General features: G+C 45.8%; 1 protein-coding gene across 1 annotated transcript; it reads right to left on the minus strand.

The window, feature by feature from the left end:
- Positions 1 to 387: 387 nt before the first annotated feature.
- LOC311130715 (axin-2-like) lies at positions 388 to 18,422 on the minus strand. Its single transcript, XM_084163505.1, has 10 exons — positions 18,217 to 18,422; positions 16,337 to 17,267; positions 13,539 to 13,679; positions 10,214 to 10,316; positions 8,173 to 8,313; positions 6,935 to 7,350; positions 6,162 to 6,590; positions 5,817 to 5,912; positions 4,677 to 4,844; positions 388 to 1,603 (listed from the first exon to the last, which is right to left on the minus strand). The coding sequence occupies exons 2-10, from the start codon at positions 17,158 to 17,160 to the stop codon at positions 1,477 to 1,479; spliced, it is 2,445 nt and encodes an 814-aa protein (XP_084019631.1). The 5' UTR covers positions 17,161 to 17,267; positions 18,217 to 18,422; the 3' UTR covers positions 388 to 1,476.
- Between the last annotated feature and the right edge of the window lie 3,524 nt (positions 18,423 to 21,946).

A 21,946-nucleotide genomic window follows, 5' to 3' on the forward strand; every position in this document is an offset into this window, starting at 1 on the left:
AGGCACAGGTGCTGTCCTCATCAAAACACTAGCAATAGTGTTTGTGTCCTTTTATCCATACTTCAGAAAATGCATAATTACAAATGTATACAGGAGCTCTGTAGTTTAAGATGTTCTTTTCACAACATTCAAATGCTATTGGAGCAACATTTTTTCTTTGCTAATAAATATGGATCGGAAGCAATTTTGAAACGTAGCGATATTAAGCCACCGCTTCCTGGAGAGGTGGTCATTTTGATAGAAGCGCGACAAGGTTATTTTGGTGTGCTCGCTGTAAACACATTCCATTATTAGATGGTACAAGTTTTCTCCAGGTCCTCTCTGTTCATCTAATCCATCTTTCTTTCTTTCTTTCTTTCTTTCTTTCTTTCTTTCTTTCTTGTCTTTCCCTGTGTGATGCCTGGTCCACAAAGGCACAACAACTAAAAAGGATAGAGCTCTGTGCTGGAGTGAGAGAAAACTAACTACTCTTACTCTGGCTTAGAAACGGAAGAGAACACATATCAGCAGCAGCATATATTAAGACTGGGTTGTTGGTTGGTTTACTTACGACAGTGGAAGGTTCAGTCTCAGCAGACCCCTGGTACAGTGAGGTTGGACATGGGTAAAGGGGGGAAGTTAGGGGGAGCACTAGGCTAGTGTCATGACCTTTGTGACATTACAAGGTAAATAAAATTAAAATAATCACCACAGTATTCTCCCAACACTCGAAGCAGCTTGTCCATCAACTGGACATGGGGGACGGGGTTGGGTTGGTTGGGTGGTGGGGGTGGGGATGGGGATGGGGATAGACAAGTTGAACGTGAGGGAGGGAGGGAGAGGACAATTTTTCAATAAATACTCAAACTTTCAACTCATGACAAAAACGCATCAATATAATATAATACATGTATATATACACATATTTGCATGTATGTATATGCACACGTACAGAAGTTTCATTTTGTAACAACGTTTGCACAACGTTAGCACAATGTTATAAGAGCAGGTGCCGGCATTCGCGGGGCTTCTGGTGCTGTAGCCAGTCCATTGCAGGTGATCAGGGAGCGACGCAACGTTAGCTCAACGTTCTCACAATGTTACCATTACGTAATCGCAACGTTAGTCTCTTGTAATGGACAAACAGTCATCTGCATCTTCAGTGGTTATATTCAGGGAGCCTAGAGGCCTCCAATCGCCGTCTCTCTCTCTCTCTCAGTCTGTAGTGTCGTTCACTTGCGTTTCTAAGGCTGATTGGTTAAGAAAGTGAGGGGAGGCAGGGCCTCCTCTGGGTTCGGCATACTTCATTGGCTCGTGTTCCTTCAATCACACTCCTCTTGTGCTGGATATATTAACTCTTATTTAGCTTAATAGTAGAAAAGAAAGTCTGGAGCGTTTTCCCCCAATCAAGTCAATCACTCCGGTTCCTCGCGACAGTCTGTGCCCCGGAGGTTGGGTATTTGGTTGATGAGTAAGGTAGGGTGGGTAAGGGTGGCATCAGTCCATCCTCTCCACCTTACCCAGGACCTTGCCCTCATACATGGGCAGAAGGGCGCCGTCCTCCCATACCTCCTCGAACACGGCCCCGCACTCAAACTCGTCGCTGGCCTTCTTGAAGTAGTACCTGGAGAGAAACGAGAGAGAGAGCGGCATGGTCAGAAAAGGTGTTTCGAGAGTACAAAACAAAACTAGCATGGTGTCTTCCTCTTTAACTCGTCACTATGGACAAGTGAGTGCTAAAAATAGTATTTTATACCATGAAAATAGTTTCTCGGCACCTACACAACCAACTCCACACACACGATGACTCAAACCTGTAACCAAACAGCCTTAGTCACACAGTTCAGCGCCATCCCTCTAACTTCAAAGAACAAAGTTTGACTACATTACGCACCACCAACGCCACTCACAAACAGAACTCATCCCACCCTGGCAACCCCAACCACTCCAACTAGTTTGGGTTGCCAGGTTGGGTATAGCTCTGTCAGTGATCATTTCAGGGAATTAGCAGCAGCAGCGGAGACCAAAGAGAGAGGGAGCTAAAGGAACTTGACTGCTGGCCATTGTACAGATGCCTATCTGTCCTGGAAGGTCTCATTAAAGTTGAAGGGCTAATTAGGACCTGTCTTAAGCCCCCCCCCCCCCCTCCCCCCTCCCTTAGCACTGAGCTCCCCTTGTCTAGCCTGGCCTTTTAATTGTGCCCCACTGTCAAATGGAGGGCCTTCCTTTCACTAGGGCTGACATTTTAGGTGCCTGAGAGTCTGCCTGTCACTACACGCCCCACACACACACCTACTAACACACTGCTAGAGACAACTATGGAGAGAGAGAGAGAGAGAGAGAGAGAGAGAGAGAGAGAGAAACTTTGGGCAGCTTTCCGATCAACAGCAGAGAACAGAGGGAGAGCGAAAGAGAGGAGCAGGCCTCTCTCCCGGACCCCCTCCGTGAGTGTGATAGATTGGACGCAGGCCGGGCCCGAAGGCCGATACCCCGCGAGGAGGAGTACACCAATCCAGACAGTCTCCTGGAGGTCAAAGAGTCACCTCACCAACACCTCCACCTACCCCTCACCCCTCCCTCCCCCCAAAATCCCAGGCTTGATTCAGCTCAGTCTATGAAGTCTACTAACTAGAGTTACTAATGGTTTCTTCTCCTCTAGCTTTAAAGGCAGTGATGACCAACAGGGGAGATTTAATGATAAGCTTGGTAATAGAAAATGCCTCATTTTACCCATGTATGCCTGGGCCCAGGAATTCCGACTCCCTTGTTTTTATGAGCGACGCCGGCCTACAAGTCATACAAACAACACGTGTAACACGTAAAAAGCATGTTATTTTCTCCACTTCTTCATCATGTTTTTAATCGTACTTAGGCGCAAGCGGAGAGGGTTGGCAAACGGCGGAGTAATGGTGAGGGAGGGTCGTACAGCTGCTAGGGTGTGGTTTGGATGGTTGGGCGTTACTATGCTTTTTGGGATGATGCATTTTCAACATGGTTGAAGGCTGTAGCGAAACGAAGGGCCTCAAACCTTTCTGGAAGCCTGAACACTGAAACTACTGATCCTAACACTGATACTGAAACTAATAAGGTAGAGGCCTTAGCCAAGTGCATCTTCGTGACATAAATCAAATCTAAATAGATGCTCGTGTCTCTTGCCATTTAATCACAACCTTATTCTTTGGATGAAAGTGCTCCATCTTCACCAACAAATAGTTCCAAGGCATCTCTTCTTTTCAGAGAGAGAGCGAGAGAGGAGAGGAAAAGAGAGAATGGGGGAGAAAGAGGAGAGAAAGAGAGAGCGAGAGAAGAGAGGAAAAGAGAGAATGGGGGAGAAAGAGGAGAGAAAAAGAGAGCGAGAGAAGAGAGGAAAAGAGAGAATGGGGGAGAAAGAGGAGAGAGAGAGCGAGAGAAGAGAGGAAAATAGAGAATGGGGGAGAAAGAGGAGAGAAAGAGAGAGCGAGAGAAGAGAGGAAAAGAGAGAATGGGGGAGAAAGAGGAGAGAAAGAGAGAGCGAGAGAAGAGAGGAAGAGAGAGAATGGGGGAGAAAGAGGAGAGAAAGAGAGCGAGAGAAGAGAGGAAAATAGAGAATGGGGGAGAAAGAGGAGAGAAAGAGAGCGAGAGAAGTACCGATAGAGAATAAGGAGAGAAAAGGAGTATTTCCATTGGATCATGTTATATATGGCAAAGTTTCTCTCTATGCAACATCTGGCACCGATATCATCTGGAAACGTGGCCGAGTACTGTTCTCCTGCCATGTTGAAATTAACCAACTCCACACATTCTGAGCCATTAGAGCCATCGGCTTCAAATCGACCTTTCTTTCCCGCGGAAGAGTTACGGGCTGGTGGGGGTGTGATGAGTTGTTTGGATGGGTTTAGCGCGGACTAACAAGCAGATGTGGATGGGTGTTTAGAATCGAGATACTGATGTCATGGAATACTGTCTCTTTGGTGTGCTACAACCTATAGATATGACGGTCATAAAACTCTACTTTACTCTAGAGTCCCCTTTAGGTGTAGATTCCTTTTGGTTGAATGTGAAATTGTGTGAAACGATTCAGTCTCTCTCTAATTCCTAACTTTATCAAGTCATATCCACTTTCAACGACTACTAAACAAAACACCAGTGATTTTGACAACTCATGCGACCCTCTTAAAATGTTAAATCAACATATAACTGAATCTAAGAAGAAAAAAGGTGCCCGTAATACTGCCTGATGTAATCCTTGGGAGGAGGAGGAATTTGGGTGCCTCGCAGTGGCTTGTTGAGTCTTTGTACACAAAATAAAAGGCCTGGACTTCAAAGCCGTCCTTATTAAGATTGCCTTACTATGGAAATCAATAGCAGATGTGAACCAAATCGTTCCAGTAAAAATCCCTTCCTTTCCGCTCTGTACAGTGGATCGACCCATCCCCCCCTCGCTCAGACAGAGTTCTACTCTTCCTTCTCACTACTTCACACACATTTAGTTCATACACAAACACACGTACATAGACAAACACACACACGCACTCAAATCGTGAAAAAAAAAGTGTCTTGCTCTTTAGCTAGAGAGTGTGTGTTGTGCATGAAATGTGTGTTTGAAAGGGGGGTGTTTACCTATAGTTGTACATTAAAGGTGTGTTGTGCATGAAAGATGTGTGTGTGTTCACCCGTAGTTTTATATTAAAGGTGTGTGTATTAGTCTCGGTGTTTACCTGTAATTGCCTTTTTTGCTAAGCTGCTCCTTGAAGTGTCCCAGGGTGAGACTGTGTGTCTTCATCATGCTGCGATAGGGGATCTCCTCACCACAGAAGAAGTAGGTGACCACCAGGTCACAGCCAGATACACTCACACCGCTGATCGACTTCTTTGGCTCTTTCCACCTGGAAACAGAGAGACAAGCAACACATTAGATAAAGAAAGCATAACCTGATCCCATAGCTAAGATTTAACATTGACATTATATTTGAGTCATTTAGCAGAAATTTTTATCCAGAGCTACGAACACTCTTAACATGGGCAGTGTGTAAATGTTGGTTCAGAGGTTAGGCAGTACTGAATAAGCTGAATTTAGTGAGGAATAGCTTAGGGCAGGGTTCTTCAATTCCGGTCCTAGAGGGCCGAAACACTTCTGTTTTTTATTTCTACCTGGTAGTTAATTGCACTCACCTGGTGTCCCAGGTCTGAATTAGCCCCTGATTAGAAGGAGAGGATGAAAAACAGAGGTGTTTCGGCAATCCAGGACCGGAATTGAAGAACCCTGGCTTAGGGTAAGGTGAACCTGACCCAATTACAGGTGTGTGTGTGTGCATTTGATCCCACACACACCCACACACTTCCTCGTTCACTTCCAGGGGCCTTTTCGTGGTCCTATACTTCAGACGAGACAGCTGGCCCGCTGAAGGTCAGCCAATTAAATCTCAATAGACCCTGGCAGTCAGTTGGCTACGGCCCTAACATCAAACACAACCAAGCTGCCCTACACAAACACACAGATACAGACGTACACACACCAACACACCAACACACACAGGGCTGAGGTAGCGAAGAGAGGGCCAAAATAACAACCAGAGGTCTTTATCTTCCATGTGTATGTCTGTGTATCCGCCGGTGTGTGTGTGTGTGTGTGTGTGTGTGTGTGTGTGTGTGTGTGTGTGTGTGACGACTGTGTCAGACTACACCCATCATGTTTAATCTTAAATGATTAAAAGCGAGAGAGAAAATAAGAGTTCAAAGGGATAGACATGCTGACTCACACTATCCCTATCATGGGGGAAATCAGAGAGAGGACAAGTGCAAGAGAGAGAAAGAAAGGCAGCTAGTACGAAGGGAGAGAGAGAGAAAGATGAACGTACTCCTCTGTTTGAAGTGCGGGGCTGGACAGAGGTGGGTTTCCACTGGGGAAAGGCACAGGATGACTCCTGTCTCTTTGAAGGCTAGACGTTGAATGCCTGTCAGTCATAGAAAGACAGAGACAAAGAAACAATAGAATGAGATTGATGGAATCGGTATTCATGACATAGATGGAGGAAATACTGGAAAACAGGTGTAGGCTTCAATAGTCGACTGAAGTCAACCATTTCAGAAAATCTCTCAATTAATTTGGATAGATTAATTTGGCTCAATGTAAATGACTATACATCTCAAGCTAGGACAAAGAGGGGCTATATGAGTGTTTGAGTGTGTGTATGTGTGCCAACCTCTGTTTGAGGGGCTTGGAGACCTCCTCTAGCCTCCTGCAGGCTTCTTCTAACTGGGCCAGGGTGTTGGGCGGGGGCAGGGGAGGCATGGCCGGGTCCTGGATGAAGGGGTGGGCCGGATGGTGACCTCCACGGAGGTGACCCCCCATGCCGCCCACGCCTCCCCAGGAAGTGTGCGTTCGGCCAGGAAGGGTCTTGGGCGTGGAGGGGTCCGGGAGGTGGGTCTTCTTCAGGCCCTGAGTGCTGCTGTGAGGTTTGTTCTTGCCCTGCCTCTCGCTCTCCAGGATCCACTGCCAGACGTTCTGCGAGCGGTCCGTGGAATCCAGGGGCAGGTGGGGTGGGGATGTGACCCCCTCGCTGCCATTGGCCTGGCTCAGGCTTATGCCTTCACACGGCATCCCCGGCCGCTTGGACAAACTGCTGCAGCGGCTGGAGGGAGACAGAGAGGAGAGGGTTACATGGGACTATTCCATGAGGAGAGACTACATTTTCCTACAGCAATCACTAGAGCCAAGCGATAGGAACAATACAGCTTGTCACATCAATCTAAATTAAACTCAGCATATGCTGAGACATATCCATAAGATAAGGTGTCATTGCCAGTGTCCTAAGTACACAGTTTAAATCACTGACCCAAGTACAGCCCTAAGGTAAATGTAGTTGTATGTGAAGTGTATGTGAAGAGACCCCAGCACAACTCTAAAGTAAATGTAGTGTACTTGATGTGAATTGTTAACGGAACCCAGTACAGGTAATATTGTATGTGAACTGACCCGGGGGTGAAGTCGGAGTAGTCGGCGCCCCCTGGGGGACAGAGGCACTGGATGTGCTGCGCCGCCTCGGCCTCGATCTGCTCCTTGCTCTTGGGGCCGGTGGCGGTGTGGTGGTGGATGTAATGGTGGTGGATGTGCTTGGTTGACTGCCTGATCCCAGCCAACAGGCCCTTGGAGGCCCCCGGATACGAGGGCCCCAGGAAGGGGATCACGGCGGCAGAGGGCCGGTCGGGAGAGCACGAGCGGGGCGAGTGGCGGACCACGCCGGGCGACTGGCATCCGGGCGTCTTGAGCACCCGGGATAGGTGCTCGTCTAGGATGGCCTGGGCGTCCTCCTCGGCGCCGGACGAGGGGGGAAGCAGGGGGTGGTAGAGCGGGACGGTGGTGGAGAGGTCACTCTCATCCCTCTCCTCCTCCTACGCACACACAAAGACATAGTGCTTTAGAACATGGACGCAATATAGAAGTACAGGGACAATTTAACCAACTCAATTCCATAACACTACAAATATAAGCATTGCTAGCTTGCTAAACCCAACCAAATGACATTTGCGGAAAACGCTACTTCAGTCAGTTGACAATATTTGGACCATTCGCAGCAAACTTCACACTGCGACAAACACCATGTACTGTATTGGCTTGTGAAGTAGCTGAGACGATTTCTATGGCGTAACTTGATTTGACTTTCTCGTTCAGTTTCTTTCACCCTGGTTCTACTTACTAACAGGCTTTGGGTGTGCTAGCTTCTTCTTTCTTCATCTATAATGCACAGCAAGCCCAGACTCACAAAGAGACTGGCACTACACACACTCAGCAATACGCCGCTGGAGAGTTGAGCGCTAAGCGCTAACCATTTGAAGAAACTTCAAGTGTGTCAAGAAACATAAGTTTGAAACTTCCTCAGAAGAGGAATGAAGACTAAGAGAAGAAGTCGCTAAACTCCACCGCAGACCCTTAGTTAGTTAAATTCCCCGGGTCTTATTCTTTCTAAAGCAAGACCGCACGCAAAGTCTCTTTGAATCAAGGAAGAAGAGTCAGCTAGCTAGCTACAAAGCTAACTTCTCACATGGCTCCTCCTAGCTACATTGCCTTTCTAGGTAGCAAAGACAGGGTTCAGGACCGGAGAGTCACCTAAACTAGGTCACAATGGAACGTTCCAAAGCTCATAGCTCAATGCAGGTGGGTTGGGGAGTGAGGTGGGATGTACCAATGTAGTTTGGAAAGGGGGGTTTTCTTACCTCCTGGATCTGCTGTAGCCTCTCCTCCAGGGAGCTCATGGTGTCCTGCTCCCTTTTCAGTTTCTCCAGTCTGGAGATGAGTTGGGCGGCGAAGGCCGAGGGCTCCACCGGCGTCATCTCTTTTGGCAGCCTGTGTGTCCTCTGTAGCGGCGAGATGGGAGGAAGGACACTTTTGAGTGTGTGTTTGAGTGAGTGTTTGAGTTAGTTGTCCCTAGTTTGCCCCCCAATTCCTCCAGTGCCCTCTACTCTAACTCTATAGGCCTCCTTTGATGCCCTTGCCCCTGGGCTAACCCCTAGCCCGAATCCCCTCCCCATTCCCGCTGTCCTTGGCACCGCCTGCCCGTCGGCGGGGTAGCGGGATAGAGGGGGGGTAGCAGTTGGTCTGGCTCCGAGGAGGAGGGCCCCCCGCCTGCTCCCTCTGTACTCCGACCAAGCCATCAGCGGAGGCAGCCTCTGAAGTTAGCACACTTCAAAGGGGCCCTTGTCAAACATCAAACACACCACCGCTTGGGGTGGGAGGGACACGCGGCTTTAAATCTCCCCGAATAAAAGACAGATATCGATAGTCAGAGGAGGAGGCAGAGAAAAAAAGAGAGGGGGACAATATTAAAACAAGAAGAGGAAGAAGAAAAAAGGAGGAAGAGGATTGAGAGATGTGTGGCGCTTGTGGAGTGGTAGGAGGGAGGGAGGGAGCGAAGGAGAGGAGGATAGAGGAGTCAAATACCGGGGAGATCTAAGGGGAAGTGGTAATTTATTTCCTGACTGCACGCAGGGCACCTCTGAGGTACTGTAGTCGCATTATCCTATTTTTCTCTAACTATATGTGCCGGCTTCTCTCATCTTCTTTTCTCTCTTCTGTATTTTATTATTATTTGGCGCTCTGGCTTTCTTGATTTTACTCTCTTTTTTTGTTGGTCCTCTCATCTCTTTGTAGAGACGATGAAGGGAAGAGAGAAGAAAGGAGAGCGAGGGGCTGCTGGCAAAGGCGCGTCAGCGCCACGCAGAGCCCCCGCTGCCTGGGGCTGGTGCATCTTGGGAGCCCGAGCCATCTCCAAATCAGGAGGGAGACATTAAAAGGAGAGCAAGTGGGGAAGGGAGGGAGCGAGGAGAGAGAAACAGACAACAAGGGCCCCTTCTACTTGGCTACACCCCTCCCTACACAACACACCCACACACACAAAGCCTTTCCTATGCGTCAAGATAGTACACAAACACATTGTGAAGGGAAGAGGACAAAACAATTTGCATTGGTTGTTTTCTGACACGGGTGCCCCAGCACTGAGTGTCAATCTAACCACTCCAAGCCCTAGAGTTGTGCCATGAAGTACCATGCATTTAGAAACCCCTGCTTGCACATGACACTACAGGCAGTGGGGGTGGGGGTGGTGAGTCATATGGGGGCTGGGGTGGGGGTAGGGGGCTACTGTGACAAAAGGGGAGTGTGTGTGTGGGGGGGGGTTGGAGGTTGTCAATAAAGAGGCCAGGCAACCTGGGTCCCATTCATTCATCGCCATGATCAAAGCACTGGGCTGAGTAGTAAGCTGGCTGATTTAGGGAGCATCACAAGGCTTGGTTCTGTGACCCCTGACCTCTAATGATAATCATCCTCATTATCACCACCACCACCATCATTATCAATGATTTTTTTTAACATGATGCATTTATAACATTCTTGACTAAGTTATGGAGGTAAACACAAGGAAGGAAAGCAACAGGGGTCTATATTTGACAGCTATAAATGACAGCCGTTGGATGGGAGGAAGGGAGGGGGTGTATATGGCTGAGCAGGAGAGAAAATAAGTGATATGCAAATTTCATTTTTCATTTTCCCTGACTTTTACAGGAAAATGAGCGGGGGGGAAAAATATAGTATTCTACCACAACATCAATAACATGCACTCTGCAAAATAAAAATAAGAAAACACAGGTCCCAATGGGGGGGAAAGGGAACCGGTTGTAAAGGGCGATTGAGAAAAGTTTGTGGAGTTTAAAGACACTGTATATAAAGACATCAGACATCAAAACAGGAAGCGGGACTCACAGGAAAGTGGGGTAGCGAGACCAGGCCGTTGATCTTGACGCTGCGGTGCATCTCCCGCTGGAGCTGCTTCTTGGTGCCCAGCTTGTATGGAGGGATCCCATCTCTGTCAGAAGGGACACAGGTAGGACACAGGGTCAATAACATAGTCACAGGTCACTCAAAATGTCCCCTGAAGAACCAGGGGCTAGTTAGCAAACTAGCATGCTAACCGCTACATATCTACAGTATCTCCATAGAAACATTTACATTTTCTCGCCTCCCTATCTCTTTGCTTAAAACCAAATTATCTAGAATGATGTTGTTGATGTTGTGGATGTGTTCAAACATTCCCACTAGTGACCCCACAGGCCCAAGTAATACTCAAAATGCATTAGCCGCGTGAAAGACACATTAGGCTAGTGATGTCGACAGAACCCTGATCATCACTGACGTGACCAACCCAGCACCACCCTGACCCCCACCACCCCCCTTGCCCCCAGGGTGGGCGCATCACAGCCCAAATCAAAGACCAGAGGAGCCCTTGAAGGGCCTTGAAGCCAAGGCAACAATAACACACATAACAAAAACACACCGGGACAATGGGGGGAGATATGCTAAACATCCCGGCGCTGGGGTTCAAAAGTGTCCCACTGATAAGTTCCCATCAGTCCTTGTCAACATTGGAAGGGCCTGATTTTTCAAAATGTCAGCTAAGTAAGGTACTTTAAATTCTAGCCTCAGTAACAACGACTACCTTGCTAAAGCTGGCTAAGAGTAGAAGCCTAGAATGCTGCTACTCGAGGGGCTAGCGATCTTGCTTAAAGCGGTGTTAGACATAAAGAAAGGTTTGACATAAAGAAAAACAGCCATATTGTAGCTGAAAAAACAAGTGTCTCTGGACATTTCATCCTTTAGGCAGTAGCGGGGGGAAGAAAGGGGAGGTGTCTTTTTCTCTTTCTTGCCCTCCAAAGTGTGCTTTTCCAGTCCGCTGCCATTTAAGCCTGGCCAATTATCTTGGTCTTTTTGGTTGCTCAGAAGTGTCTGACCTAGCCCAAACGCTAGTTTTTCCACTGCCTCTTTGAAACCTCACACTCATGCACATATGCACCCGCTGCCATCTTCATTTGGCAAGCGTTTCGCCAGCAAGCCTCTGATCTCAGCAACATCAAAAGGCTGGTTTGTAAGATAAGGTAATGTTTGAAGTTAGCGCAGCAGCATTCCCTAGCGTCCAAGTAAATCCATAAATAAGATATAAGCAAAAAGAGAGAAAAAAATGCCCCCCCCCCCCCCCCATCCACCCCCCCCCCCCCCAAATCCTCATCCTCTTGTTCTTTATCTGGAAATTAGATTCAAATTTGCAGTGTGCCTTTTAACCAACTATAAAAGGACACACTAATCAAATTGTTCCCCCCAATGAGGAGGAAGAAGCTGTGGTTTTTATTACAATCGGTGAGGGGTAGAGAGAGAGAGCAGAGGGACAGGGGGAGAGGACAGGAGATTGTCAAAGGCTCAAAGAACTCTGTGCAGGGCAGGCCATTGCCAGGCGCTACACTTTGTAACATAAGACGTTTTAATAATTCACATGAAGACGTTCACAGGAAAAAGACGTGACTGAATTCTAGTGGGATCAATTTTTTCTACTTAATATATCATTTGGTCAAATGACTCTGGGTTTGTATGCCTCAGGGTTCTACTTACACTGGCATTACCAGATGGAGCCTAGATAGTACTGCCAATAATGCCCATGTAAGAGCGGCATACTTCTTACAAGTATCAAAATTGATACTTCCCTAACTTTTATCCTTCGATTACAAGTCATGAACCTTCAAGACACTTGAAAAAACTCTAGAAATTCGTGACAAAAAAAAAGTTACAATTCACAAAACAATGTACCAAACAAAAACCCAACTCAGGCCCTTCTCCTTCCAAAACACCACTCAATCTATCCCTTTCCCTCACCCTTTCTCTCTCTCTCTCTCTCATTCACTCTCTCCTGTTGCGTTTTTAATCAACCCCAGCGAGCCAGGCCGATGCGATGGCCGAGGCCCTTTGTGATGGTTGTGGCGGCGATGCATGGGCAAAGAAGAAGAAAACAGACCTTTCACGGGCCCTTACTTTATGGGGATCTCCTATTCAGTTGTGCAAGTCATTTTCAAAGCAGACAGCCACCCCTCTTATCCCCCTAAGCTCCCCTCGGCTAACAATAGGCTGAAAGCGATTCAGTTAAGCCTTTTATCCTCCCTGCACTTTATTTTCTCACTCCCTTGCACTCCAAACCCTCACCGTTCCCCTGCTATTGGCTCGGAGTGCAGGAGAAGAGGGAAGGAGAGAGGGGAGTAGAGGGAAATAGGGGGGTGGTTGGGGTTGGAGGGGTAAGGGAGGAAGGTTGGGGAGAGAGGGTGGGGGGCGGGTTGATTTTGGGGGTGCCCTAATCTGGGCAGTGGGAGTCCCTCCTGACCCTATCCTGGGGTCCAGGAATGAGTAACCTCCGTGAAAGCCTCGCTGACACATGATCGCAGCAGCAGTGGCGCTGCAGCAGCAGAGAGAGAGAGAGAGGGCCAGTAGCAGAGCAGGAAACCGCGCCACCATGTGAGTAAGCTCACTTTCATTTGCTGCCAACATTTTTCAATGAGTTTGTCTTAAGGTCCAAATGGCTATTTCCCCTCACCCTCTCTCTCTCTCCCTCCCCCCTGTCTTCACACCCCCACCCCCCTTCTCTCTCTTTCCCTTCTAGTCCTTCAAAGGGAAAAAGTGATTAGATAATATGAAGAAAAAAACACACACAAGGCTGTTGTGGGTGGGATGGATACATTTCTACTTTGAGGAAAACTGAGGCAACGCTCCACTACACCCCCACCCCCCCCCACATCAAGAAGTTCTGCCTGTAACACATCAGAATAGACATCAACAGATTTTTCGACATAATTACTTTCACAGACACCCCCCCCCCCCAAGCCTAGAGGCACTTCATAAATTAATAGAATTATCTGAACTCAATCTGAAAGGATCATTAAAACATAAACTTCCCATTCCCTTTCACAACAACACAAGCGCCAGCTTCCCAGATAAACTTGATATTTAGTCCTTGAGTGTCTTTGCCAATTGTTTCCGTATATATGTATCCATGAAAGGTGTTAACTGAATGGCTAAATGATCAAAGTAATTTTTGAGCTTCAGAATATATAGACGTTCAGACATGCTTCAGAAAGGCAGGCCTGGAGTCAACTTTGAATGTGAAATGATTTTCAGAATGGACATGGAGTTGACATGGAATTGACCCCCAACCCAGGTCAAAAGGTGAGAAACCCAGAGAAAACCCTGAAGAGAACGCTGAGAGAACACTTACACACTACTGTCGGTCATGGACATGGAGTCGTCCGTCATGGCGTCGCTGGAGATCTCGCTGTCGTTGGCACTGGTGGCAGGGGCGAACACATAGCCCGAGTTGACAAAGTAGGGACTGGCCGGGTCTCCACGTCTGTGTGACCTGCCAAAAACAACAGCAACTGTCCTTGAGTCCTTGATACAGTCCCTTTTACACTACAATACATATTCCACCATTTCATTACTGACACCCAAAGAAAAACGTCAGTGCCATGCATAGACTTCTATTGGTGAACCTGTATTAGCTATGTAAATGGAGTTTGTGTGTTTACTTGTGTACATGTTTTAGTAAGAGTCTTTGCTTTGGAGCTAGAGTAAAAGTTTGATTTGAAGTTTTTCGAGTTGGAGTTCCTACAGATTTGAATAATTACAGTCACTTTCGCAAGACTTTGGGGCCTCAGGAATGTGACAATGTTTTTTCTTTTCTCTCTCCCTTTCATGTCCCCTCCCCCATCGTACAGGCAGGGAGGTGGGGGGGGGGGGGGGGGGGGGGGGTGTAAGGGAGGGGGTGAGTGAAGTGAGCAGCTCAGCTGTATGTGAATGGACAACAGAGCCACTTCCCCTCGCTCTCCTGCTATCTCTCTACCCTTTTGTTTGGGCAAGGGCCCTACTCCCGCACTTTTTCACTCTCTGAAGCAGTGTACTCTTTTCTTACTGGTTTTTTCCTCTCTTCTTTCCTTAAATCCAGGCCCCTCTGTATACCCCTCCTTCTCCTACAACCAAGCCCCCCTCCCATCCTTCTAAAGTCTCTCTCTCTCCCTCTCTCTTTCTACTCTCTCCTGCTGTGTTGCATTCCTGTTCCACTAGTGAAGGGGGTGGACAGGGAGGAAGGAGGGGAGAACTTGAGCTTGGGGAGGGAGAGAGAGAGAGCAAAAGAGGGAGAGAGGGAGTGAGGGAAGGGGGAAGGAGGGCCTCTTTCTTTATGAGAATGCCTACTGCCGGGAGGATGACTAAAGCCGTAGGCCCCAGCTCAAACCTGACCTTTGGAGGTTCGCGCAAAGAGTCAGGTATTTAGCGCAGCTGGGCTCTCGGTTCCTCCCTTCCTCTCTTTTTCTTTCTTTCTTTCTTTCATGATTCCCCCCCCCCCTTCCTGTCTCCCTCCAAAGCACATGCTTAGGCTCTGTCAGAGGGATTTCTCTAAAAGACGAGATAAAAGCAATGGGTAGAAAGGAGGGGGGAAAAAACATCACAAGCTAAATGGGTAACGGGGGTTTGACGCTGAACTGCGCCGGCTATGTTTTTTCACGTTATTTCGGAGGAGAGTGGCTAACTTTCAGAGGGAAAAAATAAATTCTGAGTGCAGTAGTGAAATTAGTTCCACATGTTTCAGATGGAAATGTGTTGACCTAAACAGTTGGTGAGGGACAGGGGGAAAGAAGAGAGGAGAGGGAGGGGTGGGGAAGAGATGAGAGGGAGGGGTGGGGGCTATCCCTTTTCTTTAGTGAAACACAAGAATGTGCGGATCACACCAGGAAGCTGAGGAGATGCCCTCATGTCAACAACCCCTGAGTCCCCCTTCAGTTCCCAACTCAACATGGCCCCTTCTGAACATCCTGTCTGCCACAGCAACACTGTCCCCCAGCCTGCTAGCTATGGCATGTAGAGTTATCATGCCATAGGAACTAATATTCCTGACAGTCAACCCATAACCCATTGCCAAACTATTTTAGCATGAAAATTGAATATGAATTAGATAAAATACTAGTAATTGAAAACTTGTCATGAAACTATCATACACGTTACCCAGTTTCTCCTCTTCTCAACAAACATTTCTCAGAAAAATGTGTTTCCTTGAAAACTGCCCCTTTTTCAAATCACTCTTTTCCTATGGACACCGAAAGGAACAAGACACTCTCTAACCACTCTGTGATCATTGTGTCCAGATGTTGTTTTTATTGTATGGACATACTAGGGGAACAGTTTGGTGAAAAACGTTGAAATGGCTCTCTTTGATGCATGCTCTTGCAAAAAATCCACACTTTCACTTGAAGAGTTTGCAGCAGTTGGACAATATGTGGGACAAGATCTTAAGAAACAAACCCAAATGCTTTCCAGAAACACTGTCTTTGATCTCGGACCAAGAGGCCAATATATTCTGGGCATTACTCACTCACTCTGTGTGTGTGTGTGTGTTACATTGCAGTCTGTAATAATAGGACTACTTAATAATAGGGTGAAAAATGAAGAAATATTGCATAACTTCACAATGGCATCACTAGTTTCATGTTCTAGCTGCAACAGCCAGCCAGGCAGGCTTGGTGTCTGAATTCATGCCTCTACTGGAGGAGCAATTTCAAAGCACAGGAAACTTGAGCAAGCCAGCGAAGGGCTGCCTGCAATACACCATTTACTTTAAAGGAAAGACCAGATCCATTGATGGTTTGCACCCCCCTGACTAACTGCAGGGCAGAGGGGACAAACATACATTTTTCCACTTTCATATTTTTTCTCTCCATCAAGCATATTTTATCTCATAATGGAATTTGAGGGGAAAACGTATTGCCATAGTTAGGAAATAACTAATTCAAATGCATATCTGCTCTTTACAACATGTTAATAACTGGATTATATGCAAGTTATATGCTATTATCTATCAGACAACATGCCCAAAAACGAATAATTCACTAATACTATACACTTAATTAACCTTAGGATCTCTATTCAACATAAGAATATTGATAAACAGTCATAATAAAAACTAACAATTCAATTACTCGATAGACAGTAAACATAATCAATTAAATTAAGGCATTATCTTACCTGTACCCATTCTCCAGCACTTCCGCCGCAGTCCGAATGGAAGCAGTGGCCCGCAGCGCATTAGCAGATAGTCCAACCACAGAGGCTAACGTTTTCGCCTTCAAGTCACAACTCCACTCCTCTTCCTCAATGAGAGGTGGCAGAAATCCGCACATCAACTTGAGGCTCCCGAGACCGCTATGGTTGGCATAACCCGTGTTCTCGCACCCCGTGTGCACATATTCAAGGTATATGTCCGAAGTTAAAAACATTTGGTACGCATTCTCCTCCATGGTTGACTGAATTTCCGTTTGTGCTTGGTCAAACATCGCAGAGTCTATCTGTTGCTTCTTAATACTATCCCTTATGTAGGTTTTAGTGGCAGGTTTCAACTGCTTGGCAACAATGCTGTTGTTTTCAATGTACCGCTTGAAAATAGCTTTGGCAACTCGTAGCGTTTTGGTATCCTTGAGGTCCATTTGCCTAAACCCGTTGCAGGCGAACCAAAAGTCCAAAGTGTCCACGCATTTCTCCCGCTCCAGAAAGGTCCTGAACAGGTGAGCACCGTCTTGGTCACCCAGGAGAAAATGCAACGACTTGGTCCACCGGGCGAGGGGTGAATCCGGCGACGCGCTACCCTCAGGTTCCCCGAGTCCATCCTCGTTCCTCCTCGGCATGGAGCCGGGAGACGCGACAGTGACAGCTTTAGCCTTGTTTTGGGCTCTCATTTTGGCATGTTTGCTGGGAGTGTGGCATGACGCCTCTCCCTCCTCCCCCGGCACCGGGGGACGGGGAGCATCTTCTCGGAAGCTACTGCTGATATGGTCCGTAAGCGCTCTGCTCATGGCTCCAGCTCCGGTTGCCGTGTGTGCCGTTGTGCCTGCTATGAGCTCCACTGTAATCCTCCTCACTCTCTTAAATCCGCGGGGGAGCTTCTCGGCTCCTTTTCACTCTGAAACAGAAAGTATTGATCTAATCAAAGCCAGATCCAGCTAACTTCAAAGGCAGACATGAAGTAAACAGTCACTTTCAGATCCCCGCCGGTTCGCAGAGAATGAAAAATGAAAGGTTTCGTCTCATCAAGTTATCTATTTATAATCTGAATGGGGGTTTAGCAACCTATATTTACAGTCTGCATCGATTTGTCACATCAAACGACCATTGACAAGAACAATCGTTTCACATCGCCAACATTCCTCACCAAATACTCACCAAAAACATATTTTACGCATATCAAAACGATCACCTGACAGCTTTCAATTCAAATTAATTCTCAGTCTAAATGTACTTCCGATACTGTTATCTGCATTATGCATAAGGATTGCGTTCCAACGTACCACTTGTCCTCATACAACCAGTGTTGCACATCACACAGCCAGCCATCCAAGACAGTGAAAACACATCCTATGCGCCACAATGGACTAAGCTTCCTATAATGGTGAGGATAAAAGCCCCGTACAATGATCACGATCAACAGTAGCCTATAATTCCTTCAATCATTTGCACAGTTAGCCTACTAAATTTCAGCTCACATGTAGGCTACAACACATAACTATGCCAGCGAGCACTAGGCAACGTGTCTGAGCAACGCGATTTGATTACCCTGCACAATACAATATTACTAGGCTACTAGACAAGATATATCCTTATTAGTTTTTCTAAGAAGCGCTATACGTCATCTTCAATAATGTCACAAGTAAAACTGTCCATATTGTGCCAAATGTACCATAAACCCACGCGCCACTAAACTATTTTGCGCAATCAAAACAACGTTAATGTTTACCAGACTTGCATAAACAATCGATGTGTCCCAACTACTCATAAATTAACACCATGCTTTACGAAAAGAAAACAGCTCGCGAAGTGTATATAAAGAACATGGGCTATGCTACATCACATACCATTGTAAAACGAAATCCGAGTCCAGCAGAAAGTGAAGAAAAAACGATTCCCATTTGCTTATGTCCCGTCCTCTTTAGTGGTATATATCCAACAAAAAGTCCGATGGAAGTGATGGTAATCCGACAGTGGACTAGATTTACTTAGCCACATGTGTGTCCTTGATGCAATAGGAATAGTCTAAAGTACCCTGTCCCATTCAACAACTGACCCCAAAGTACGTAGGCACTGCTTCTATGTAGATCAGAGGGGGTGTCGACATTTCGAGGAGGCGGGAGAGGGGGACCTTGCCGAATACATCCCACTTTCCCCCTTCTTTCAGACTACGGTAAACTATATCAACCAATACTAGTCTCTTCTACAGCCTTCACAATCACCAAAACTATAAACGCACGAGCACATTGATCCCCGATCTCAGAGTTGCCTTACTTATTCATTCTACGGTATTTTCTCGACCACAAACAACAAGTGTAGCCTACATTTCTCAACTTCAAAGCATTGCAGCAACACATCAAAGCGACCAAGAGAGGGGGCCTTGGTTAAGGTTGCAGAACTGCATTCTTGCAACTTACCATCGATGCACACGAGTCCTTTCCCGTATGATCAGAAACGGTTCACAGACACAAAGTAACAACCCAAAAAGTATTACAATAACGCTATCAGATTGCCGGTGTTAGTCTACTCCGCTCTGATGTTTATCTCAGAAAGAAGAGGAATATAAAATGTATCCCTGAAAAGAAAGCTCGTTTCCCCTTCCCCAGGTACTGTTTCACGTAGTCATAGCAGGCGGCAGAGCTCCTCTAGGCTATTTCAAAAGGAACGGGCTGAGGGTTTAACTGTGGATATCAAAGTAAAGAACCGTCAGCCTGGTCCCGGAAGATACATAAAAACATCTAAACATCTTTCCGATAACAAAAAACATAGAAGCAAATAAAATGCACTGAATTACATCGTCACAAGCTTCAGCCAATATATAGACCCCAAAACACACTGTTGGACAATAGTCGGCGGTATTTAGAAAGCTGTCAGGAGGTTATCTGGAACGACAAAGTTTTTACTAGGTTGTAAGGACCTTATCAAAGACTGGCAATCTCGAGCCAACTCCCTGAGGCTTTGGAACGTCAGAAGTAAGTGATCTACCGCCCCAATAGCATTATCCCTGCAATCCTTCTGTTGCTACATAAACTTTAAAGAGGCATACCTCCTTTCCTAAATATTTGGTATTTTAACTTATTGGTTTCTGCATGGTAGACAATAATACAAAACTTTATATAAATTAATGTAAACAGTTTATGTAGACAAAGTTGGCTACATTTCACTTGGATTTCTCATAAACAAATGGAAAAAAATATATTTGCCATGAAAATGCCGAAGGAATATACTATATCATATTATATAAAATAATAATCATAAGATATCAAATAATCATATGAGGTAGTTATCTAGCAATATATTTCAATCTTTTCATTGAGACACTGGGATGATATTGACAAATAATACAACATATTTATTGTATTAGCCTACCTATTCAGGAACCACCATATGTAAATTCCCACACACGGAGAATCCATAGCCTACTATGACATTAGCTGAAATTGGCTATGGAAGATGGACAAGACATGTTTCCTGGGCTTTTAATTCGGATGACTTTCACTAATGTCATTGTGAAGGCATCTTAAAGGAAGGGTTAGACAGTGATCCTATCCCATGGTACTTCAAAGACTATATTGTCCCTTTGATGTTGAAAATAAACTTTAAAGGAAAAAATATAATTATAAAAGACAATTCAGACACACAACACTTGAATCATGACACAGGAGAGGAGAACTAACATAATATTACTTTAAAATATAACTCTTCCAGTGATGCTCATTAGTCTGTACAACCATGCATTCTATAGGTTCTGAACAGTATACCTAATTTGCATACATTGTGACAGCTGGCCATGTCAGGCCCCAATATAAATATCTATAACCCCTACTTCGCCTATCACAATCACATCTCAACTTAGTCCAGTCACTCCTATACACATGAATGTATAAACATTCTAAAATGTATTTAGTTCCATTCCCCACACAGATGCTTGAGGTTAAAGCACTGTAGATGAGGGTAACTTGTTCTATGTTGAGTCAGAATATCATGTCCAAGCATTTCCGTAACAATTTGTCATCTGCAGCAGAATTTCATTACATATGTGGACATTTTGAATTTAAGCGCTTACCTTTCAGGCTACAGTCTGCCCCCATACTATTTTCCACTGTTGATACTAAACCTTTAGCTCTGTGCACTTGCAAAGACAGTACAGCCACTGTGTTAAAGAAGCTGTACAGAACGTTTGCCTCTAGGGGTGCTCCTGAGCCAAAATGGGTCCTCTAAATGGGTTGCCTAAATGAACAAAATTAGAGAAATATTGTCCAGAAATGACCAGAAAGTGTTCTAACTATCATAGTTCCTCCAACCCCAATGACAATAGCCACATTGCTTGGTCTGGATGAATGTTATAGGAGGTCATCTACTGCCACTGTTTATGCGGGAGAGCTCTGTAAAACAAACAATCCAGGCCCAAAACACACAATGGTTTCCAACACTTCTAAATGGGAAGTGCCTACAGTATTGTCTGGGCAATGGAACGCAAAATTAGGTCATTGGCAGACACTGTGAAGTTAAAAGCACCAACTCAGTGATCTGTGAGTCTAAATTTAAGTCAATGTGATATTTGAAATATGTTAGTCGCATCGTTATCGGCCAGTGGCTTCTCCAACGGCAGTAATGAAAGGATGATTGAGATAGGGAGGGTTTTTCTGAAGAGGAGTATTCTTTAAGTGGGATACTTGACTTGTAGGATAAGATTCTTAACTTCAGTCAAATTAAATTATATACCCAACATATCAGTTCTAAGAGACCAAATGGACAACTATGCCTCTCTGAATAGAGATTGCTGTTGAATTTTGTGCTGATATGGAGAAAATGTCCCAAGTTGGCCATATTTTTTCGGGGGCGCATGTAATACATTTTAAAGTATTTTAAGATGATTGACTGTGTTTCTACTGCATATACACTATCGGTCAAAAGTTTTAGAACACCTACTCATTCAAGGGTCTTTCTTAATTTTTATTATTTTCTACATTGTAGAATAATAGTGAACACATCAAAACTATGAAATAACTCATATGGAAACATGTACTAACCAAAAACGTGTTAAACAAATCAAAATATATTTTATATTTGAGATTCTTCAAATAGCCACCCTTTGCCTTGATGACAGCTTTGCACACTCTTGGCATTCTCTCAACCAGCTTCACCTGGAATGCTTATCCAACAGTCTTGAAGGAGTTCCCACATATGCTGAGTACTTGTTGGCTGCTTTTCCTTCACTCTGCGGTCCGACTCATCCCAAACCATCTCAATTTGGTTGAGGTCGGGGGATTGTGGAGGCCAGGTCATCTGATTCAGCACTCCATCACTCTCCTTCTTGGTAAAATAGCTCTTACACAGCCTGGAGGTGTGTTGGGTCATTGTCCTGTTGAAAAACAAAAGATAGTCCCACTAAGCCCAAACCAGATGGGATGGCATATCGCTGCAGAATGCTGTGGTAGCCATGCTGGTTAAGTGTAACTTGAATTCTAAATAAATCACAGACAGTGTTACCAGCAAAGCCCCCCCCACACCATAACACCTCCTCCATGCTTTACGCTGGGAAATACACATGCGGAGATCATCCGTTCACCCACA

Source organism: Coregonus lavaretus (genome assembly GCF_964263955.1).
Source record: "Coregonus lavaretus genome assembly, chromosome: 6".
In the NCBI taxonomy this organism is placed as follows: Eukaryota; Metazoa; Chordata; class Actinopteri; order Salmoniformes; family Salmonidae; genus Coregonus; species Coregonus lavaretus.

Bases quoted from the DNA above. Each gene is read 5' to 3' on its own strand.
- LOC311130715 (XM_084163505.1), bottom strand. From the start codon at position 17,160: ATGAGCAGAGCGCTTACGGACCATATCAGCAGTAGCTTCCGAGAAGAT. The intron at 13,680-16,336 runs GTAAGATAATGC...TGTTTTTGGCAG, and splicing joins GTGCTGGAGAATGGGTACAG to GTCACACAGACGTGGAGACC. The intron at 6,591-6,934 runs GTCAGTTCACAT...GTCTCCCTCCAG, and splicing joins TACTCCGACTTCACCCCCGG to CCGCTGCAGCAGTTTGTCCA.